The sequence below is a fragment of the Colobus angolensis genome, unplaced genomic scaffold, assembly GCF_000951035.1.
Source record: "Colobus angolensis palliatus isolate OR3802 unplaced genomic scaffold, Cang.pa_1.0 Scaffold473, whole genome shotgun sequence".
Taxonomy (NCBI): Eukaryota; Metazoa; Chordata; class Mammalia; order Primates; family Cercopithecidae; genus Colobus; species Colobus angolensis.
In genome coordinates this window covers 756,412-781,373 of record NW_012118188.1, presented here as the reverse complement: position 1 = coordinate 781,373, position 24,962 = coordinate 756,412, and the positions used below count along the sequence as shown (strand labels likewise).

The 24,962-nt window shown below is 39.0% G+C and overlaps 1 protein-coding gene across 2 annotated transcripts in view; it reads left to right on the top strand.

Moving 5' to 3' along the window:
* The first annotated feature begins 4,506 nt into the window (after positions 1-4,506).
* Positions 4,507-24,962, top strand: part of SCFD2 (sec1 family domain containing 2) — a 517,708-nt gene continuing 497,252 nt past the window's right edge. For both annotated transcript variants that reach the window (XM_011958750.1, XM_011958752.1), the window contains exons 1-2: positions 4,507-5,509; positions 18,497-18,665. In XM_011958750.1, coding sequence (XP_011814140.1) covers positions 4,672-5,509; positions 18,497-18,665 — 1,007 coding nt within the window. In that variant the 5' untranslated portion in view covers positions 4,507-4,671. The remainder of the gene's footprint in view (positions 5,510-18,496; positions 18,666-24,962) is intronic.

Below are 24,962 nucleotides of genomic sequence, written 5' to 3'. Positions count from 1 at the left end.
TCTATAAAAAAAAAAAAAAAAAAAATGAAAGAAAAAAAAATTAGCCATGTTGTTTAGTTGTGTGCACCTGTAGTCCTGGCTACTCAAGAGGCTGAGGCAGGAGGATTGCTTGAAGTCAGGAGTTTGAGCCTGCAGTGAGCTATGATTGTGCCACTGCACTCCAGCCTGTGAGACACAGTGAGAGTCTGTCTCTGAAAAAAAAAAAGTGTTCCCTCCCTGAATTGTAGAGGCCAAGTTACTTTCTTTAACCCTAACTTCATATTCTTCCAATTTTTTTAACTCCTCATTCCCCTACCACCTTGTTTTCTAGGAAATGTGTAGATAATTTCTAGAAGCTGCATTTTCCCCAGTCCATTGACTCATTCTGCACTGCACCCCCAGCACTCCCTTGTCATGACTGCACTTTCTTTCTGCATCGGTCAAATCCTGTAGAGTCTTCTCATATTCCATCTCTTTTCCCTTTTCTGACACTTGCCACTGTTGGCCAGTCTGTTCTTAAAACTTGCACCTCTCATTACTTCATTCACTGGCTTGACTTCTTCTGCCCATCAAGAAAAGTTGCTCAGAGTTCTCTCCATCACCAACATTGTCTTCTTTCTTTTTTGTGCTCTTAAGGCACTCTGAAGCACATTCATTTACTAATGATCCGAATTGCCTTATTTCTCTTCTGTATTCCAGAATCATACATCCAACAGCATGCTAGACGTTTCTGCCTGGATGTCCCATAAGCATGTTGAAAACAACATGTCCCCATGCCCATTAGGATGGCCACTATCAAAAAACCCAGGAAATATCAAGTGTTGGCAAGGATGTGTAGAAATCCGAACCCTTGTGCAGTATTAGTAGGAATATAAAAGGTTGCAGCCTCTGTAAAAAAAGAAAAAACAAAACAAAACAAAAACAGAGGTCCATCTAGAAGTTAAAAATAGAATTACCATGTGATCCAGCAGTTCCACTCTGGGTGCAAGTACAAAAGAACTGAAAGCAGGATTTGTAAGGAAAGAAAACCATACACCTTTAGGGAGTGATTTGAAATTTGTATGTGTCACTTCCAACTATCTTATTCACCTGTGCCTCATCATTTGTCCATAGCTAGCTGCAAGAGGCTTGGAAAAGTAGTCTTTAGCTGTGTGTTTATGTATTCAGAATAAACCTATTACTACAGAAGAAGAGACAAATACATATTGAGGCAACCACTAGCAGTTGCTGGCACAATGTTCAACCCTGACTTTATGAGTGCCTTGAAGTATTTCAGAGAAGATGAAGTATCAATTCACTCAAACTTACCTAATGAATGTATGATTCAGCATGAGATACAAGGAATAGAAACAAAAAGTGAGCTTGAGATCAGGATTAATGCAGGTGCTAGTAACTAGGCACTGACCTGGGTTTAAATTGAAGAGCAAGGGCTGTCATCTAACAACTTATTCAACTTAAGCTTCTTAAAATAATTTTCATGCTGACAAGGATACAAACTAGGAGGAATATCTTCTTGTTTGCCGGTTCAACACGTGAACTTGGCCCTTTTACCTACTGGGTTCTACCAGGTATATGACTCTTCTGCTGCATATTCAAGGTGGCATTATTCACAGTAGCTAAAGGTGGAAGCAGACCAAATGTCCAGAGGCAGATGAATGGATAAACAAAATAGTGTAACATACAACGGAATGTTATTCAGCCTCAAAAAGAAAGAAAAATCTGATGCATGTTACAATATAGATTAACTTGGAGGACTTAGCATAAAGTGAAATAAGTCAATCACAACAAAACAAATACTGTATTGTTCCACTTATGTGAGGTAGCTAGAGTAGTCAACTACTACCTTGCCAACAACTAAAGTAGTCAACTCATAGAAACAGAAAGTAAAGTGGAAGTCGCCAAGGGCTGTGGAGAGGGGAAATGGGGAATTGTTGTTTAATGGGTACAGGATTTCAGTTTTGTGAGACAGAAAGTTCCGAGATTGGTTATACAACAATGTGAATATACTTAATGCCATCAAAATGTCCATTTTACAATGGTTAAGATGGTAACTTTTCTGTTACACTTATCTTGCCATAAGGAAACAAACAAACAAAAATATGTCCCCACTAAACTCTGTGTTTATTCCACAATCTGCTTCTCTTAATGGTTTTTCAAATCTCAGTGACTGGCATTTACCAGTCATCCAGATAGAAAGCTGGGTGCTAACCTGAAATTCTCCTTCCATGTCACCCTCTCTGCCAAATTAATAAGCATGCTCTTTGACACTATATTGTTAATGTCTCTTCACACTCCCCACTCTGTCCATCTGCTTGTTATGCTTTTCAACTCTCTCACTCAGAGTTGCTGCTGATACTATCATTTTCTTAACTGCTCCCTCTGCCCTAAATTGCTCCATTTCAAATTATTTTCCATGTTTTGACTAGAATCATTTTTTTCTAAAATCCAGATGTGAACAAATTATTTCCATACCGCAAAATACATTAATAGTTACCCACTGGCTGCTACTCTTTAGAATGGAAAATAAGGCTCTTGCTGATCTAGTCCATTTCTTTCTTTTCTAATTCCTCGCTCTTATTACTTCTTGCACCTTGTTTTCATGCAATGCACTCCAGCTATAGGAAACTGTTTGTAGTTCCAGAGAACATGTTGTACTGTCTTACGCCTCTACAACTTTGTTTATGCTGCACTCTGTGCCTGGACTGCTAAGAATCCTCCTCCCCATCCTGTCCACCTGGTGAACACCTGGGTTTCTTTGAAGGCAAGTCAAAACTCATGCCCTATATGAAGCTTTTTCTGACTACTTCCCTTTTCTCTTAGTCAGAATTTATTTTTCCTCCTTCGTAACTCCTATGCAAACATTTTTAAAAAATATTTGCTTCTGTAACATTTTATTGCACTTGTTTTCCGTGTGTGGGTCCCTTTATTTCATTATAACTATTTTGAAATCAGGGCTGTGGCTTAGTTTTCTTTATATCCTTAATACCCAGACAGTGTGTGGAATATTGTACATGTTTATTAAAAATTGGCTGGATATATTATTATGTGGATATTATTTATTTTTATTTATTTATTTTTTATGGTGTCTTGCTTTGTCGCCCAGGCTGGAGGGCAGTGGTGTGATCTTGGCTCACTGCAACCACTGCCTCCCGGGTTCAAGTGATTCTCCTGCCTCAGCCTCCCGAGTAGCTGGGATTACAAGTACCTGCCACCATGCCCAGCTAATTTTTGAATTTTTAGTAGAGACGGAGCTTCACCATGTTGGCCAAGCTGATCTTGAGCCCCTGACCTCAGGTGATCTGCCCACCTCAGCCTCCCAAAGTGTTGGGATTACAGGCATGAGCCACCGCGCCTGGCCATGGATATTAATTGAACATTCATTCAACAAACGTTTATTGAACACCTGTTATAAGTGTTGGGGATAACAAGCATCTAGTGCATAATTTAGTAAAACAGATAGTTTAAAGAAAATAGGTGTTAATACTTACCCCATGATATGGCATGTACTTAGCAAATGTGTCAATTGAGAGGTTTGATAGGTGGGGGAAGAGAGAGGCAATAGGGTGATAGTGGTAGTGAGTTAGAAAAAGTCTCTTGTAGGCAGTACTGCTGGAATGATTATTTTTGGTAAGTTTACTAGGTAAATTTTTTGTGGATTAGGTAATGAATTTTATTAACCATTCATCTTTGAAGCTTAGCACAGAGATTATACTTAGTAATATAAGTATATTGGTGGAACAAACAACCCATAAAACATTTGGGGTTCAGCCTGTTGACTTCATTGTATTGGTACTATTTTTCTCCAGGTTGGGAATAGCTGGAGAGAAATTGAGAAATCATGAAGGATGTTGATGCTTTTTAAAGAGTATATCTGACTGTAGGCAACTGGGCTAGGAGAGGCTTTTAAGCAGGAAAGTAGGACCAACTTTGTTTATTAGGAAGAAAATAGAATTGGAGGGGGAAGAGATCGAAAGCCAGAAAATGTTGGGAGATCATTGTCCAGGTGAGCGATGATGTTGGGTTTTTGTGACAGCAAGAATGCAGAGGAAGGCTGAATTCTAAGAGTTTTGAAGCCTATCAAGATGTAGTGACGATGAGGTGAGGGAGGAAAGATGGAGAAAGTGAAAATGAGAACAACAGGGTTTGTTATGAGGCTTGTGGGCAATAACGTATGTGGCAGCGATCTATAAACTCAAAATATTTCACAAAGTTGGTTGTTCTTATTATCTTTTTCTAGTTGCTCTGAGTTTAGATTGAGAATGTGGCTGTGCTTTTAGAGACGTGTTCATATCTAAGGAAGGTATCAAATTTCGGATTAGGCTTTTATTTCGGAGACTTTTCAAGGAACATGAAAAGATTATCTGCACAGACAGGCCGAGTGACGAAAAGAACTCGGTTCAGCTCCACCCCGGGGAACACCTCATCTCCGCGAAATTTTTGAGGAAGCCCAGAGGCACAGAGCCCCACCCACTTCTTTCCAGACCACACCATCCTTCCTCAATTCCGGCCTCCTCCCTAACCAATCACCGCTCAGTTCAACGTCATCACCGAGCGCCATCAGGTAGCGTGTCAGAAGCCGGATCACGTGTACTGTGTTGACTGTCAAAGTCTCTGGGAGCCCAATTTCCGGAAGCGGTGAGTTTAGAAAGAAGTTCCTGCACCGTAGTTCCCCAAGCCTGCGAATCCCCAACCATGAGCGCCTCAGGCGTACTGTCCTTTACCCAGCAAGGATGGGAGCAGGTGCTGGCCAAAGTGAAACGGGCTGTGGTTTACCTGGACTCCGCCTGCGCCGAGAGCCTGCACTGGGGCTGCGGATCCACCCGTCTCCTGGAGGCGGTGGGGGGTCCTGACTGTCACCTGCGAGAGTTCGAGCCCGACGCAGTTGGTGGTGGAGCCAAGCAGCCCAAGGCGGTGTTTGTGCTGAGCTGCCTGCTGAAAGGCCGGACTGTGGAGATCCTACGGGACATCATCTGCCGCAGTCACTTCCAGTATTGTGTGGTGGTCACAGCCGTGAGCCACGCTGTCCACCTCACAGCTAATCATGTCCCAGCGGCGGCAGCGGCCGAGATGGAGGGGCAGCAGCCGGTGTTTGAGCAGCTGGAGGAGAAGCTGTGTGAATGGATGGGCAACATGAACTACACGGCCGAGGTGTTCCATGTCCCGTTGTTGCTTGCCCCTGTTGCTCCCCACTTTGCCTTGACTCCAGCCTTCGCATCCCTTTTCCCACTGCTACCCCAGGATGTGCATCTCCTTAATAGCGCCCGACCGGACAAGAGGAAGCTGGGAGGCCTGAGTGATGTGGACGCCACTGCCCTAACCCCAGAGCTGCTGCTGCAGATCAGGTGCCTAGTGTCAGGCCTCAGTTCTCTGTGTGAACATTTAGGAGTACGGGAGGAGTGTTTTGCTGTAGGTTCCTTAAGTCGGGTCATCGCTGCGGATCTGGCCAATTATGCCCCTGCAAAGAACAGGAAGAAGACTGCTGCAGGCAGGGCATCAGTGGTTTTTATGGACAGAACCCTGGATCTCACAGGTAAGTGCGTTGCTCCGGAGTTCTTCGTTACCATTCCCCACATTTCTGGGACTTTCATTGATTCAGCATATCTTTTATTGACCTTTTATTATATATCAGATTGAGGATATAAAGATGAACTAGATGAACACAGTCTCTAATCTCACAGCGTTTATTGTCTAAAGTGGAATATAGACAAGTGAATCAGCAATTACAATAACATTTGTTAAATGCTGTAATGGGTAGAAATATCAATAATGAGCATTGCCTTGTTAAACAACAACTTTAGCCCAGGATTATGCTGACATGGAGGAAAACTGCACCTGGGAAATTTTATTTTTAGAAATTTACGAATGCCAGTACTCACAACAGTCCTTCATAAGAACACTCTGGTTTGTTGGAGAAGTGTTAACAGATGACCCATCGGAAGGAAAACTACTGTATAATAAAACATAAAATTATCACAGACAATTGAGGTTTAGGAAATGAATGTTAAAAAGTGAGGCTGAACTTAAATGTCACTAGTAAATGAGATTAAATAGAATTGTAGAAAATATTTTCAAATGTTTATTGATTTATTTTTAGCTCTCATTGTATTAAAGAATAAATAATCTCAAATTGTAATAATGTATTATTCACACAAAAGAAACAAATGTAATCCTTAAAGCAGATGAAGAAAAGACACTTTCTGATGTTTGATATGTTATTTTCAAAGGTCAACTTTATTGTTCTCTAATTAGGTTGTATAATACTGTTAGTAATGTAGCCTAGCCCCTTCCGCATCCAGGGAGAATAATCGGAAAACTGACATTGGTAGGCATTTCCTTTAATCGGTAAGAGAAAAGTTGAATTAAGTTACAAAAAACAAAATAGGTATATTTGAGTTTTTAATCTTAAGATTAATTTTCAGATAAAAAATAGAAAGTAGCCTAAATGGTAATACTGAGATGTAAACTTATGTGACTGGAAAAACCAGATGTCCAGTCTGTGATTTAAATATATAAGTAATAACTGTAGCATCACAGAGTCCATAGGGGATTAAAAGATAAAACCCGATAAGCAGATGCTTGTTGAGTTTTTTAGTGGATGCTATATATTACTTTTACTTCTATCTCTTTATGCCAAAAATGTAACAAAGTTGTTTCATAATCAACTGGGAAGTTCACATAATTTTGTACCCTCCCCTAAGACTTCAGTTAGGCAAAACTTAATGTCCCACTGTCCAGCATCATAGTAACAGCTCTTTACATCTTCGGTAGCTAATACTTTGTTTTTAAACATACAGAATAAATAAGGTGAGCATAACTTCTGCCCTCTAAAAGTTTGCAATATAATGTAGTCAAGTATGATTTAGAGCCCGACATGGAGGCTCATACCTGTAATCCCAGCATTTGGGAGGCTGAGGCAGGCAGACTGCTTGAGCTCAGGAGTTTGAGATCAACCTGGGCAACACAGCAAAACTCAATCTCTACCAAAAATTTAAAAATTAAATAAAAAAATGAAAAATTAGCCAAGTGTGGTGATCTGTAGTCCCAGCCACTCAGAAGGCTGAGGTGGAGGATAACTTGAGCCCAGAAGGCAGAGGTTGCGGTGAACCACCATCACATCACTGCACTCCAGCTTGGGTGAAAGAGTCAGATTCTGTCTCAAAAGAAAAAAAAAAAAAAGATTTACAAAATAAAGACACATAGAAAGACAAAGTTGCCATTTGGCAGCAATCATTTTATAGGTTCTCTCTCATCAAGCATCCAGATCTCCTTCCCCATACTCACCTTTCTCACTTCTAATATCAAGCCACTAGAAAAATCCATATTTTCCCATCACCAAATCTACCACCCTTTCTACATCTGTACCCATGTCTTTTTCCTTCCTTCATCTTGAAGAGAGAGCTACTGTCCCTGCCACTATCTAATGCCACCTTTTTCACCTATGTAGACTAAATCCTGTCTTTTCACTTCTCATAGATTTACTGTTTTTCAAATACCCTCTCCCTTTCTTAGGCCATCATTTTTTCCTTTTCCCTGTATTTTCCCCCAGGGAACATCTTTCTTGATCTCCTATGCTCTCCCAACTTCAATTCCTTTTTTTTTTTTTTGCTTTGTTTTATAGCAAACTTGAAAGAGTTGTTTATACTTGTCTCCACAAACATCTACTCCCATTTTCTCTTGACTCCACTTCAATTAGACTTTTATTTTCCAATACTTCCCAGAAACTTCCTTTGTTTTATCACCACATTCATTCTACTGAACTTCAAAGCAGCATTTGACACAGTAAAGTGTGCAAATAGTTAAAAAATAAAGAAGTGTGAAACATATACAGGCAAGCAACCACTTAGCCCAGCTTCTTATATAATCCCTCAAAGGATAACTATGACATATCATTTACTTGCTCAGTATTCCAGTGGCCTCTCATCATACCTCCTGTCAAGTTCCTTACTGTTGTTTTCAAGGCCATACATGATCTCCCCTCTTACAACATTGACTACCTTGCCATTGCCAGACATGCTAACCATGTTCCAGCCCCAGCGCCTTTGCAATTCCTCTGCAGCTTTGCTTGGGATGTTCTTCCTTGAGGTATCCACATGGCTTTCTCCCTCACATCATTCCTGCTCCTCAGAGAGGCCTTCCTCAGTGACCTTCTTTGACACTTTCTTACCCCTTACTTGGCTTTATTTGTCATAGCCTTCACTATTCCCTGACACTACTAATTGATTATTTATTACCTGTCTCCTCCCACTTGAATGGAAGTTCTTGAAGGAAGGGACTCTGTTTTGTTTACTGTTTATTAACCAGCAAGAGTACCTTGAAAACAGTAGGTATTCAATATATATTTATTGAATGATAGATAAATGAGTGGATTATAGGTTGTAAATACCAGACATTAATTGAGGTTAACATACTTATTTTTTCTAATTGAAAATATTTCTGAGATTTCTTGAATCATATCATTAGTAATACACAAATGCAGAAAAAATGATGCATACTTTTCTGAATGGTCTAAGATTTGGCAGCTTGGGCTCACTGCAAAACTTAAGAAAGAAAATAATGATATTAGCTAGTAATATTTATATGAATATTTTACAGATAAAAACCACTTCTTTGTGGTGGCTCATACCTGTAATCCCAACACTGGGTGTGGTGGCTCATGCCTGTAATTCCAGGCTGAGGCTGGTGAATCATGGGAGCCTAGGAGTTCAAAAACAGCCTGGGCAACAGAGCAAGACCCTGTCTCTACAAAAAACACAAAAATTAGCCAGGTATAGTGACTTATGCCTGTGGTCTCAGTTACTTGTGAGGCTGAGGTGTGCAGATTGCTTGAACCTGGGAGTTTGAAGCTGCAGTAAGCTGTGATCGTGCCATTGCACTCCAGTCTGGATGACAGAGCGAGACCTTGTCTCAAATAAATAAATAAAAATAAAAATCCCACTCTTACATTACCTTATTTGATCTCAACAAATTGAGTGTTCTTTATCATTTTAAGAATTAAGATATTGAGGCTCAAAAGTTGTTCCTTACTGAAAAAAGCATAAGAGTTAGTTAGCCAGGTGTGATGGTATTGTGTCACATTTGACATTTATTTCCATAAATGTCAAAGTTCAGCATCTTTTGTTTTTTGAATTGTCAAAGAGAGAGTTAGTGTTGTATTGTTAGTGTAAAGTGCTTACTTTCTTTACATTTGTTAAGAATCCCTCTGCCAGTAGGTGGTCTTCCAAGGTGAATGGTTAAGTTAGCAAAGGTACTCAGTAGCAGGTTTGTGTGGGAGGGGGCATTTTAGGTACATGAGATCAGTGAAACAATATTTAAAGTTGAAAGGGGCATTGCTCAAAGGGAACAAATAGAAGATTTCTGTGGGTAGATTCAAGGCAACATATAAAAAGAGTAAGAAAAATTCAGCCACTCTGTCAAGAGCCTGAGAGGAACTATGAAAATATTAGTCTCAATGGGATACTATGGGCATTCTAACACAAGATATGATGATAAAGCAAAGAGATTGAACCCCGAAAAGTTCCTTGAGGTATTTCTCAAATACGTTAAAAATTATAAAGACTCTGCTTCCTTCTTATCTTCTTGAATAATTCAGTTCAAAAACATTTAGGTAGGACTCAGTGAGGTAAGTGTCTGGCAGGGAGGAAGACCTTGGCTGGGCCCTGGGTGTTGGATCCCAAATGGGGTGAGATCTCCTGAGCAGAGTGAGGTCACCTGCTTAGTGGTGGTAGGTGACAGCAGCAATGGCCTGGTAGGGTGATAAAGCCAGAATGGCCAGGGCCCAGTGTATTGGCCTATCTACTGGTTTATGGAACCAGGTTTTGATTTGTGGTCCTCTCTGAAACCAATCAGCTTTGAGCACAGGATACTCAAGAAGTGTCCATGATCTACGTCCCATTTAAAAATTATCACCTGCTTGCTTTTAGAAGGATTAAAATTACTGTGGCTGGTGGAGGGTAGACTTTGGAAGATAGATTTTAATCAGGACTAGTTTGTTACTGTGATCCTAGTAACTGATAAATTGATGTCTTTTTAATAGATAACTTTTGGATAATCATCCAGATTATCTTCCAGATGATCAGCTTAAAGTCTCATTTGATTCAAAGATGTTTCCACATAGTGTTACATACCATATTAGTAATATACAGGGTTCATTTTCAGTGGGTACATAGCTGTATTGTCAAACCTTTTGTTTAAATGTTGAAGTAGTTCTGTATTAGTGAGTAAAAATAAGCCCTCTACTTATTAAGACCACAAGTCACCAAATCCTGTTGTCCAGTGGAGGCAATAGATAGGGCCTAGGAGCATGCTAGTGCGGATGCAGCTGGCCCCCTAGGGGCACTGAGGGAACTGAGGCAGTGGAGGTCATGGTGGCTCCATGGTAGTAGTGAATGAGAAAATGCAGCACTTACCCACTGCTTCAGAGTGGCCCCACGTTGAATGAGGTAGTAGGGTAGATGATGTTAGTGGCATTGTTGTTGGTAAGGGTGCTCCTGGCCCTGGCATTCTGGAGAATACCTGGTCATGATGCTCACATTTTTTACAGATTTGCCCTTCTGGATGCAGCAAGCTTAGGGAGCTGGGAAGCTCGTGACTATCAGTTTAATGGAGTAGTTGTTACAAGAGTTTGGTGAGGTTTCTTACATCAAATTGTGGCTTACATTGTGGCATTGTTTAGCCAGTGACAACTGAAGCCAACAAAAGATTATACCAACAACTTGTAAAAGTCAGAAGGGTTTTACTTTTTATTTTTTGTAAAGACAGGGATTTCACTTTGTTCCCAGGCTGGTCTCAAACACCTGGCTTCAAGCAATCCTCCTGACTTGGCATCCCAAAGTACTGGGATTACAGGCATGAGAGGTGATTTGAAAATTATTAGAATGACTTAAATGATTTGAATTTCAATTTAAGAGACTTGACAGTCATTTTAATATAGAGACCAAAAGGAAATACATTTTTCAGTATTTGATTTAGATATTAATTTATATATTAATTTATGTTATTAGATGCTAAATATTTTGGATGCTAGCCTTGATAATTTACTATTAGAAAATGTATATATTTGTAATTCTTCTTAGATGTGAAATTGGCAGTATGAAAAATAACCTCAAATAATTCATAAGTACTTAACATTGTGAACATCATGATGTTCACAATGTAGACAAGTTTCTTTCTCATCTTTCGGTCATCGTCTTTGCTGAAAGTAGTACTTCTTTGTCTAAATGTACGTTTTTTTAAGACAAATATTTATTGAGTGCCTATTTTGTGCTAAACACTGTTCCAGGTAATAGGGAAACAGTGGTAAACAAGATAGTCAAGTTCCTTTCTCTCCTGGTTATCCAGTTGATAAGTACTCATGGCTTAAATATAAAAAGTTATAATTGTTTGAGAAGTAAATGGCCACTGATGCTCATCTCTTTCATTCTGGCTTGCTTTGACCATGTTTAGACTACTCAGGGTTTGGACACCTATGGGTCGGGCATGTTTGTACCGAGGATTTCAGTACAGCATTCTGTGGGCTATTCTGGCTTCTGATTTGTTTCCAGGGACAATTTAAAAAGAGACTTGATTCATGAATTCCTAAAATATTTGAGTTTGGTTTCCTTTCATGTTCTGGCTCTTGAGATTGGCTAGAGTGTTTTGCTAATAGTTTTCAAGTTCAAAATTAAAAGGTAGGAGATGGTGATAACGCTGGGAATTAAATTTACTCTCTTAGTTCAATTCTGAATTTTAGCTTCATGTAAACATTTTATTTTTTTTTCTGAGACAGTCTCACTCTGTTGCCCAGGCTGGAGTGCAGTAGAGCCATCTCGGCTCACTCTAACCTTCACCTCCCAGGTTCAAATGATTCTTGTGCCTCAGCCTCCCAAATAGCTGGAATTACAGGCAGGAAAGCCACCACCATGCCCAGCTAATTTTTGTATTTGTTTTGTTTTGTTTTGTTTTTTAGTAGAGATAGGGTTTCACCATGTTGGCGGGGCTGGTCTTGATCTCCTGACCTCAAGTAATCTGCCCACCTCAGCCTTCCAAACTTCTGGGATTATAAGCAGCTTCATGCAAACTTTTAAATTAAAATCCTTTTGATTAAAGATTAACTCTCAATCCAGTGGATGGTTCTTAATCCTGGGATAATGATACACTGAAGTGTTTATATTTGCTTTAAAGTGTGATTGTATATCACTTGTCGAAGTATTAAAATTTGAGTCCTCTAGTAATGGCTAACATTTGAAAATGAACTGTTTATCTCAGTACTCTGCATATGTAAATTCCTTTAATTTTCACAATAATTTGTGAGATAAGTATTATAATTATCCTCATTTTACAGATGAAACTGAAGCATAGAGGAGTTAAATAACTTGCCTCAGATTACACAGGTATTAAGTGGCAGAGGTAGGATTTGAACCTTGGCAGTTTGCTCCAGTGACTACTCATGTGTGGGAGTGGGAAAAATTTGAGAACTGTTGTACTATACAGTAGAGATGATCATTATATGGTGTGTCCAGAAGTTGGCAGCTTCAGAGACTAAACATAGTTGGACTCCAGTGCTGCGTTAGTGCTCAGAAAGGTGTCTGATTTTTTTTCTCCCCCATCTGCTTTTCCAAAACATGCAAACTAACTAACTTATATCTTTATTTCAGGGTTCAGAAGATACTATTTAAAATAAATAGGTATGAGACACAATTGGGTAGCCATATAAAGGACTGACTAGATTTTCGATGTTAGATCCATGCCAGGATAACCTCACATCCTGGCTTAGTGATTTTTTGTGCTATTTGACCTGCATTGAGCAGTTGAGGGTTTTCTCATTTGTAAAGGGAATATTTTTGCATTCTAACCTGTGGGAGGAATATGAAATAATTCCTTTTTTTTGAGACAGAGTCTTGCTCTGTTGCCTAGGCTGGTGTGCAGTGGCTCAATCTCAGCTCAATGCAACCTCCGCCTCTTGGGTTCAAGCAATTCTTGTGCCTCAGCCTCCTGAGTGGCTGGGATTACAGGCACATACCACTACAACTGGCTAATATATATATATATATATATATATATATATATATATTTAAGTAGAGATGGGGCTTTACCATGTTGGCCAGACTGGTCTCGAACTCCTGACTTCAAGTGACCCTCCCACCTCAGCCTCCCAAAGTGCTGGGATTACAGGCATCAGCCACCAAGCCTGGCCTGAAATAATTCCTTCATTCAAAAATACATATTATCTATTGCTCAAGGAATAGGGGAAATAGTGCTAAAAATATCCAAATCCTTCCAGTTAAGAAGTTTAAATTTTGTTTGGAAATGAAGACAGTAAACAAATTACTAATATCAGTATAATAATATGGGCTATTAATATTAATGAAGGTAGATATGGTGGTTTAAAAATATGTCTATAAGCTGGGTGTGGTGGCTCACCATAACCCCAGCACTTTGGGAGGCCAAAGCGGTGGATCTCTTGAGCCCAGAAGTTCGAGACCAGCCTTGGCAATATGGTGAAACCCCATCTCTACAAAAATACAAAAAATTAGCTAGGCATGGTGTTGCGTGCTGTAGTGCCAGCTCTTCAGGAGGCTGAGGTGGGAGGATCACCTGAGTCTGGGAAGTCTAGGCTGCAGTGAGCCATGATTGAGCCACCGCATCCTTGCCTGGGCAACAGAGCAAGACCTTGTCTCTCTTTCTATACATATGTCTACAAATTCTTTGATACATCTTCCTTCAAGAAATAGAGTTTAAATTTCCCTCCCCTTGAGTGTGGGCTAGGTTTAGTGACTCACTTATCCCTTTATCCCTAAAATAGCATATGGCAGAAATGCAAGAGTGTAATTTTCAAGACCAGGTCCTAAAAGGCATTGCGTCTTTTTTCTTGCTTTGTTCTTTTGGATCACTGGCTCTGACGGAAGTTAGCTACCATGTCATGAAGAGACTCAAGCAGCCCTGTGGGAAGCCCATGTAGTGAGGAAATAGGATTCCTTCCAAGCCAATGAGGAACTGAGGCCTCCTGTCAATAGCTTTGTGAGTGAGCCATCTGAGAAATGGATCCTCCAGCCCAGTCAAACATTCAGATGACTGCAGCCCCAGCTGACATATTGACTGCAATTTTATGAGTCTCTGAGTCAGACCCAGTTAAGCCACTCTGAATTCCTGGATGCATAGAAACCGTGAGATTAATACATGTGTTTTTAAGTTTTGAGATAATTTGTTAGCAGCAACATACAACTAATATACTGGGTAAGAGACTAGATAGATACTAAAAAAGTGATGTAGTTTCCACTTTAAATAGAATAGCTAGGGAAGACCTCTGTGAGGATGTGACATTTGAGCAGAGGCTGAAAGAAGGGAGGAAGCATGCCCTGTGGCTACCTAAGGATAGAACATATAAGACTCAGGGAATGGCAAGTGCATTGGGCCTAAGGTGGGAGCATGTGTGTCATGCTTGAGGACCAGTAGGAGGCTAGTTTGGCGAAAGTGTTGTAAGCAAGAGGGAACACCGATAGGAGATCAGTTGGTGGGGTAGGTAGAGGGAATCCTTTGTAGGTTAAAATAAGGATTTAGAATAATAGCCAAGGTATAATGGGAATCAGTTGGAGAGTTTTGAGCTATGATGTGACATGATCAGATTTATGTTATATAGGATCATTTAAGTAAGGAGTATGGGGATTGAGGTAGATCCTCAATATATGGTGGCTACTGTTACTAAAGGGATTATGAGAGCTTAGTTGTAGCAATCTTAGCTCTGCCCTTTCCTAGTCAAAAGTCCTTGGGCAAGTTGCCTAACTTCTGCCTCTCAGTTTCCTGATCTGTAAAATAAGGACCTCAGATGGTAATTGAAAGGGTAAAATAAGTTAACATGTCTATCTTCTAGAATAACTAGAGAAAAAAAATGAAGTAGATTAAGTGAAAGGTTCCCCCTGCATGATTCTGCAAGATCAGTACAATTCTAGTTACTCAAGACGGTGTTAAAAATGGTATGGATGATCTCTGTTCATTTCATAAGTGTATTAATCAGGATTCTCTAGAGGGACAGAGCTAACAGAATATATGGATTGAGCTCTTATGAAGACATCTCAATGCTTGCTTCTCATTTTATTCCATGTAAGACTTAGAGACAAGTGAAGATGTTACATGCCTTATGATAATGACACTAACACACATATAATCCACAGGATCATACAGAATTGGTATTTTCTGGTCCTGGTAATTTGAAAAGTTTAGCCCTTGAAGCAATTGGCTTAATTTAGGATCAAAAATCCTGAGGCTGAAGGATACTTAGATGTCAGCTGGACCAACTTGAGTTTTTAGATTGGTAGAACAGAACCACATTTATGGAAGTTGTCTCAAATTACACCAGAAACTAGTAGAGGAAGGGACCACTTGAACCCTCGTCTCCATTTTGTTTTTCCTACACCTCTTTGGAAGAGATGTCATTGGGAAGCCATTCTTTGCCCAGACTAAGGACCACATTGCTGTTGGTCAGGTTAAAAGTTGGGCAGGGAAGAAATGACTGGGTTCTGATTGACTTCCACCCTAGAGCATCTCAAATAATATTTTACATTTTCTATAATAAAATAAAAATTAAGCTCTTTGAAAACTAAAATGTGATACAAATCTTGGCATTATTATTCATTTTATAAAAGGAGAATCTGAAGTTACTGTGACATCGATAGACCCTAAATTCTTAAGTCTATATTTGAATTATGTAAATGGCACTAATTAAATTTAAAAAATGAATATTGAATTCCCTGAAGCTGGATATGGGATAAAATGTATTCACAGAAGAGCACATTAATTAGAATATGTATTCTTTTTATCAAATCTAAGAAGCCGAATAATCATGGTCATGAAAAATTGGCATTTTGTTATTTCTCTAATGTAATATTCTAAACAGTTTCTGATGAAATGTGAATAGTTTTACTAATTGGATAAGTCTCATGTGCTTTTGTAGCAAACATTGGGGAAAAGTGAAGTTTTCGTAGAGTTAACATCAACCATAATCCTACTATCCAAAGATAACCCTTCATAAAACTTTGTGTGTGTGTGTGTGTGTTTATTCTTATTACAACAGGGATGTATGTTTACCATAGTAAGTTTAGAAGTGCATATAAATAGCAGAAAATAAAAATCTCAGTTTGAGAACTGCTTTAATAAATATACTATAATTTAAAGAAAATGATTCATCTGCTTTTGAACATTTAGAATGTTAGTATACAATATTTTAGTCACATAAATTATACTTTGGTTCTATAAAAATAACTTAGCCATTACATCTTAAAAATAAATATTTTATGTCTTGATTTCTCATATTCAGAAAATTTCAAGAGGACTGTTAACAGTTTCAATTTGCAGAGGGTTTAATGAACTGAGACTTGCTGAACATCCCTGAGTTTGGGGTCAGGGAGTTTGGGGTCAGAAGGAGGAATGAGCAACAGCCAGATTGCAGAGGGTATAGAAGTTAGAGAAGAAAGATAGCACATATAGAACACTTGTTTGTGCCTTGTGTCTATGGAAGGCAGATGAAATACAGGAATAGCTTGGCGTAAGGATCAGAAGAATTTGGGCATCAGGTTCAAAGAAAAGTTATTTTGATGATAAATGGAAATTTTAAAAATTTTTAGTAATTGAGGAGGGAAATAGTTGAGAAACAAAGAAATTATTGATGCTCTGAGGTAGTCCTAGTATCTCCATTTCAGCCTTAGTTTAAAGACATAATTCACTTAGAGATTTCTGATCCCTCTCTGGATACCAGGACCATTTATAATCACTAGGCATTAATTCAGCAAGTATTTACCAAGCAACTTCTAGCCTGAGTGCTGGAGAGACAACTATACTTCATAGACAACATAAATAAGACATAGTTCCTTCTAGACCTAATAAATGAAGATTGTACTGGTAGAACAAGAACCCCTTTGTTTAACATTAGAAGTCACCTTAGAAGCACCCATGCCGGTTCTGTAATAAGTCACTTTAGTGTGCCTGATTTTTTTTTTTTTTTTTAAACTAAGAGTATGGTTTTTGGAGTTATCTGGCTCCTGGGTTTGAATTCTTACTCTGTAATGCATAAGTTAATTATTTACTTGTTCGTGAGCAAGCTGAGCATAATAATACCTACATATTAGGGTTGCTGTAAGAATTAAGTGGATAATGAATGTACAGTATGGAACTGAGGACCTGATGTAGCACAAGCCCTCAATGAATATTAACTGTTTTGGCGAAAATGATGATGGTGATAATGGTGATTCCTTGGGTTCCTGGTTTGGCCTTTCCTCCCTGATTCTTCTTTCCCATTAATATGATGTGGCAAAAACAACAGAGAGATAGAGTTAGGGAGGCATTAGAAGCAAAATGTTAATTGATTTGAAGTCGATGGGCTTATAGCAAATAGATGTGGCAAGTCCCACCCATTGTTGGCATGATGTCTTCCAAGCAATCATGACTTTTACAGAGATAAGTTGGTTTCATGGAAAAAGCCGTGAACTGTGTCATTAGTCTTGAATTTTAATTCGAGTTCATTAATTAAAGTAAAACACCTAAAACAGTGCCTAGTACACAGAAAGCATTCAATAAATGTTTCTGTCATTGCAGGCCATTACCATTCATTCATTTATTCTTTTCTTCATCCAACACATATTTGGTGAGAGCCCACTAGCTGCCAGTTTCCATGGTAGACTTGGTGGGTACAGGGTGAACTAGATAAACAGGGCCTTTGCCACTATGAAGACATGGTTCTAGTGGAGGGGAGATCTGCTATTCTTGGTCAGGTCCCTAAGCCCTTTGGGGTTTTAGTGTCTTCATCAGTAAAATAAAAATGAAATTCAGGCCAGGTATAGTAGCTTACAACTATAATTTCAGCTGGCAGACCAAGGTAGGAGGATCTCTTGAGGCCAGGAGTTCAAGACCAGCCTGGGCAACATAGTGAGAGACTTAAAAACAAAAAAAATTAGCCAGGTATAGTGGCTAATTTTCCAACTATCTGGGAATAGTTCCAACTATCTGGGAAACTAAGGTGGGAGACTTGATTGAGCTCAGGAGTTCAAGGCTGCAGTGAATTATGATTGCACTCCAGCATGGGCAACAGAGTGGCACTCTGTCTCTAAATAAAAAAAAAAAAAAAAAAAAGAAAAGAAAGAAGAAAAGAAAAGAAAAAAAAATTAAGCTTTAAAATTTTAGGAGAGTATCATCTTATGATACTATTTACTTGACTGACTAGATGCGCATTATTTGTTTATTTATTCATTCACTCAGCAAATGCTTATTGATGCCTACTATGTGTAGGCACTGTGCTAGGTGCTAGGGATACAGTACTAGCCAGAGCAGACATGAAGTCTGCCCTCATGGAGCATTAATTACAACCTGTGAGGTACATGTTGACTAGGTGATTGTGAATGTGATTAGTTGTATAAAGGGCAAAATATGAGTTTTGTTGTACAGAAACTAAAAATGTTTGTTATTTTTGATAGAAAGCATGTGATAAAACATTTATCCAGCTTGCTTTTTCCTCCTATTTTATGAGTTTACATCTTCTTGTCTGCCTAAACAGGAGCAGTTGGACATCATGGAGACAACTTAGTAGAGAAGATCATTTCAGCACTTCCCCAGCTCCCAGGCCACACAAATGATGTGATGGTTAACATGATAGAGCTCACTGCACTCCAAACTGAGGAGGAAAATTGTAATGTGGTTGCACCAGGCTGTCTTGCACAATCCAAGTAAGATATGTAGTTTTTGTCCTTTTATCTTTCTCTATCTTCCCCTTTCTTTTTCTCCTAGATTGAATATTCCCATAGAAAAAAAGCAATGAAGGGTTGATCTGGTTGAAAATTTCACAGTTGGTAGCATTTAGCAAAAAGCATTTTTTCTTAATTTTAAAATAAGCATATCCACTAAACATAACAATAACCCAGAAAGTATGGAGTTTTATAGAAGTGTCATTTACATGTAATGTTAGCTTGTTCCCAGGATTGGTTAAGTGAGTCAGTTTATGTATCTGCATTTCACAGATAGTTTCACATGGAATTGAGTCTAGTCTTCCTCAGTTTCTTTTTCCCAGTTGACTTTTTCACATCACTAAAAAGCAACTCAAACAATTCAACCATGCCATCTTTTTATATTAGATGATATGCCTGTGGATATCAACAGAAGTTTTTATTTCTAAGTATATTTTTTTCACATGCTTAGAGAAATCAAAGAGAGAAGATTATGTACGTTAAGTTATGCAGAGTTTAAAAAATAAAAATTTCTCCAGAAATGACAATAAAAATATATGGTAGTCACCTTCCCAACTTTGTCCTTCTTTAACAATTCTTATGGGGATTACTCTCATTTGAAAAAATAAAAGTATTAGAAGGGAATAAAGTATGTAAGTGTATCTGTTTCTTTTATTTTCATGTTTTATATTTTTAAATAAAACAATATCTTTCCCTATTATAGTTTTAAATCTTCACTGTAGCAGATGCATTTGGAATTTCCTCCCATATTTATTAATATAATTAGTATATGTAGCTCCTGAAGTTTTTAGCCTTTTTGTAATAGTTAACAGTACTTATTGGATACCCAATGTTTGTGGGTCAATGTGGGAAGAAAATGGGAAGTTCTAGACTTTTGTCTATTTTGTGTGTTTACACATTGTCTATTTTGTGTGTTTACACATACAATAAAAACATAGGCCTAAAGACTTGCAGCTCTACAAACCCAGAAGTAATGTGATTGGAAACACATTTAGCTGTTCAGAGAGCCATTCAGAAGTTAATTATTAAGGATTTACTGTGAGTCTTACTCTAGGTTAACTAACAAGAAGGACATAAAATAATATATTATTCTTCGAACACTCTTTTTGTTGGGGAGTCATGATTTATACCCGGTCATAATTTGAAAACAATAGAAATGATTTGAAGTCAAGATTAATGTATCTGCTATGGTGTATAATTTCTACAAGTAAAGTAGCAAGTTAATATGGTCTTTGTAGATCAATGTAGACCTTGAGGAAGTGGCAGTGCTTTAAGTCTTGAATGACTTAGAAAAGAGGAGGGGGTTGATGTGAACCAAAGAATATAAACAAAAAATGGTCAGGGCCCGATGTCAATGAGAGATGACCTCATTGGACCACTTCTGTCATCTGCTCTGTTCACATTGTTTGGGTTATGATGAGCTAGGTACACTTCCAAGCATTTTACATTTGGGAAATCATTTTAAGTTTACAGTATCCTAATGAGGTAGATTTTATTATTCCCCTATTTTATAGGTAAGGAAACTGAGGCAAAGATATACTAAGTAACAGAGTTAGTGGGAGGTAGAGCTAGAAATGAGTCCAGAATGTTTGATTTTAGGCCAGGCGCAATGGCTCATGCCTGTAATCCCAGCACTTTGGGAGGCCGAGGCTGGTGGATCACCTGAGGTCAGGAGTTTGAGACCAATGTGGCCAATGTGGTGAAACCCTGTCTCTACTAAAAATACAAAAATTAGCCAGGCATGGTGGCGGGTGCCTGTTATCCCAGCTACTCGGGAGGCTGAGGCACAAGAATATCTTGAACCGAGGAGGCGGAGGTTGCAGTGAGCTGAGATCCTGCCATAGCACTCTAGCCTGGGCAACAGAATGAGACTCTATCTCAGGAAAAAAGAAAAAAAGTTTGACTTCAGAGCCACTGTCTTAACTTCTATGCTATCTATGTGAAGGGTCCAGAGAAGAGCTAGGCTCTTGAATAGATTTAAAGAGATGAGAGACAAAAATAAAGTTACTCTTTGAGTTGATTTGGGAGTCCTATGTTTTCAACATGGTGATTATACAAACAATGGAAATCAATTTTAGCTAATTTAAGCGCTAAAGGGTTATTAAAGGGTATTGGGTAGCTAAAAGAGTGAAAGGAAGGATTATTAATCAGATTTTCGAAAGGACAAAATAGTTCTAGGAATGTAGGAAGCAGAGGCTCAGGAAAAGCCTCTTTAAGGCATTGACATTAGAGAGACTGAATTTTAACTGTTCTCTTCGAGTCCTTCATAAGATTCAGATTCTGGGGGAAATGGTAAGATTGGATTTTCTTGGCCTTTGTGCCCACTTTTTGCTCAGTGTGGGTTGGGAGCTCTTTATACTGACTAGAATTACGCTAATATCATATGACATGGCAGAGGGGTGGTTCTTCAAAGGAAAATGGAAACACTTATCAGAAGATGGGGGAACAGATACTGGACATGCAAAAGTAGTAGATGCCCCTTAATACTAGCACACACTTATAGAACACTTTTTGTATAACAGGCATCATTCTGAGCACTTAGTATGTATTAACTTATGTACTTCTCACGGTATCTCTACGAGGTGGATTCTCTTAGTGTCCCCCTTTATAGAAGAGGAAGGGACTTAAATAACATGCCTAAGGTAACGCATACAGTTAGATGTGGTGGAGGCCTATATTTGAACCCAGGCAGCCTGGCTCTAAAATTAGTGTTTACTGTTACCCTATGCCACTTCCACAGAAACCTAAGGTAATTACAAAAAGATTAAGTAAGCTCCCCAGGGGAGCTTGCAAAAAGAAAGAAGAGTTGAGTCCGTCATTGGACAGCAGGTAAAGAAGCAAATTCTTAGAAGTGTAGTAGAACAAACATAGGTATAAAAGTATCTCAGTCCTATAAGTAATGTTTTGATTATAGTCACTTTGTTTAACCTTGACTCCCCAGCACTGATTCTGTTACAAGCTGAGACCAAGGCTAAGCCAATCTTGGAATCTCATTTTCCTTGGCAGTGATGCTTTAGAAATGGGCAAGTGACAAGAGATAAATAAACTCTCAGGGCTTCTTGGTCAGGTTTCTTTGCTACTGACAAGAGACTCAGTAGAAACGTGTCCATTTTTATTCTTCCAGATGTGACCAATATGTCAGACATATTGAGTCTGATAACTGCTGCAGCTATCTTGCTCACATCTGCAAGTTAATGCTAACACGTGAAAGGTGTCCTTGCCAAGAGAACTACAGAGAGGAGCAGCTATAAGCTCCTTGATGCATGATGTTTGGACATCATGTTGTATGGGAGAATATATTTCCTATTGTTTAAGCTAAATTTAGTTGCTGTTTTCTATCACTTGTAGACAAAGTCTTCATGACACATTTTTTACACCTCATTATTTCATCTTATAAAATGAGGGCATTGGCCTAAATGAATCCTAAGGCTTTTCTTGGGTTTAAAATAAAATTCCTTCCTAACTGAGCCCCTGCTGTGACTCAGCTCTGCCTGTCACTTAGGCTATGTTCATGTATACATATTTTGTCTCCATGGTCTTTGCCTTCATTGGTTGTCCTTTTCTTCTCATTAGACTATGAATGAATGTTATCACAGAAAATCATAGAATTTGAGTGTGCCATTCAAAAATCACACCTGTAATCCCAGCACTTTGGGAGGCCAAGGTTGGTGGAACACTTGAGGTCAGGAGTTTGAGACCAGCCTGGTCAACATGGTGAAACCCCATCTCTACTTAAAAAAAAAAAAATACAAAAATTAGCCAGGCATGGTAGCACATGCCTGTAATCCCAGCTACTCAGGAAGCTGAGGCAGAAGAATCACATGAATCTGGGAGCTGGAGGTTGCAGTGAGCCGAGATTGGGCCATTGCACTGCAGCCTGGGCAATAGAGTGAGACCCTGTCTCAAAAAAAAAAAAAAAAAAAAAAAAAGTAGTATGGTCTTAAGTGTCAAAGATAAGTCTAGAGGGATATAAACAAAGAAGAAAGCTTTAGAGACAGCAATTTCGGTGAAGTAGTGAAACTGGAAGTCAGGTTGTAAAAGATAAAGCAATAGGCGGTAAGAAAATTATAAACAAATAGAGGTCTAAAGCAATAATTGGGAGAAAATAGTAGTTTTTTTTCAATTGCTTGGAAGACTGAGGGAATTATGTTGGTTAATTTATCTGCAAAAGAAGAATTGAAATAAATCACAGCTTTCCTAGCATAATTTATATGTCTATCAAAACAATAATAACTACTACCTTTGACCACACCTACCAGAAACTTCTCAATGAAATGAGAGTAAAGATAAAAAAGTTAGTACTAAAAGGCAAAACAAATGGGTGCTTGGCAACAAATATGCCTGCAATGGAAAAATCTTTAAAAAGCAATAAGCTTTGATAGTAAAAATTTATTTGCTAAGATAATTTTTATAAAAGGCTGTTTAGAATTATAGCAATTAAAGTTACTGCCAATACAAATGAGAAACTGAGAATTTAAAATGCATTTTAACATGGCCTTCCAGTCCTTCTCTATTATTCTCTGGATTATGTGGGATATTTCAACAAGAAGTAGGCAGAATCTTTTCTGCTTTTATGTTTTCCTCCTGTTGAAATGGGTTTTTATTCTGTGCCCCGGCTCCACTATCTCTAACTGTTTTTAGGTCCTTAAACAACCTTCACCTGATGACCTACTTGCATTTACTACATCTGCACTTGGCGCTCCTGGCTCTGCGCTGACCCTGCACCTGCAGTGCTGCTGGTTCTGTTGGGTTCAGTATCTGCCTCTCCCATTGCTCCCTGCATGCCTCCCTGTGAAAGCCAAGACCTCACAATGGCCTACAATATTATGTGCCATCTAGCTTCCTTGTCCTCTCTGACTGCATCTCTTCTTTTCTTCTTTCCAGCCACATAAGCTTCCTTGCTGTTCTTCCAATAGGATGGGCTAGGTCCTGCCTCAGGGCTTTGGCTCTTAAAGTTCCCCCCACCCAGATCATTCTTCCTGCAGATATACACTTAAGCCCATTTCCCTTTTTCCTTCTTAGTGAGACCTTTGCTGTCCATCTTAGCTCTTCATGTCTTCCTTCCCTATTTCATTTTTTTTCCTCCATGGCACTTATCACTTTCTAATATATTGATATTTATGTTGTATTTTGGTTTCTTCCTCTACTAGAGAGCTGTGGAGAGAACTCTCCACTAGCGAGTTCCACGAGAGCAGGGATATTTGTCTGATTTATTCACTGCTGTGTCCCCATTGCCAGGCACACCTGGCATTCAAGAGATATTTGTTGAATGAACACATGGCGATGGATGCTGCCAGGGCAGGATCGGTGAGTGAAGCAAGGCTACTTGACTAAGATAGAGAGAGTGAAGCCGGATGAGAGCATGGGGATCTCTAGACTCTGTGAAATATTCTGAACACTGTCATTGGGTTAGTAAAAATATTTGCAAAAAAGGGGGGAACTATATTCACATTTCCTTATGATACATTAAATATCTGGAGAATGTTTAAGACACTGATGACATTAGCTATCTCTTACACTGATGGCGTTAGCTGCCTCTGTAGTGGAGTGCTGGGTGACTGGGGACACAATGAGAAGTTAGTCAAATGAATGAGGATGGAGGCAGGAGGGAGATTTCTTACTACAAATATCAGTTTGAGTATTTTGAATTTTCAATCATGTGAATGTTATCTGTTATTTAAAATAAATAGGCATTGGGTTTAAATAAAAACATGACTTCCTTCTTAAGCTAGCTTAAGGTAGGGTTCTCACATCTAGGAAAGAAAGTTGCTGTCTCTTACTTTGGGGGACCTCTACAAAGCTTCTCTCCCGTATATTATCATCCATCCTCACTGAACTACTCTTCACTTTATAACTTCTATTAAAATGCCAGAACACTATACTATAATTGTTTACATGTTTCTCTCCTCTACTAGACTGTAAATTCCTTAAGAGTAAAAGATGTGCCCTGACACTTTTAAGATGTACTAGTGAACTGAGTACAGCAATCAATAAATGATTGAGTAAGTTGTAACATTAGATTTGAGGCCAAGGCTGGGGTGGTGGCTCATGCCGGTAATCCCAGCACTTTGGGAGGCTGAGACGGGTGGATCACTTGAGGTCAGGAGTTCGAGACCAGCCTGACCAACGTGGTAAAACCCTATCTCTACTGAAAATACAAAATTAGCCAGGCATGGTGGTGCACACCTGTAATCTCAGCTACTTGGGAGGCTGAGGCAGGAGAATCGCTTGAACCCAGGAGGTGGAGGTTGCAGTGAGCAGAGATCGCTCCATTGCACT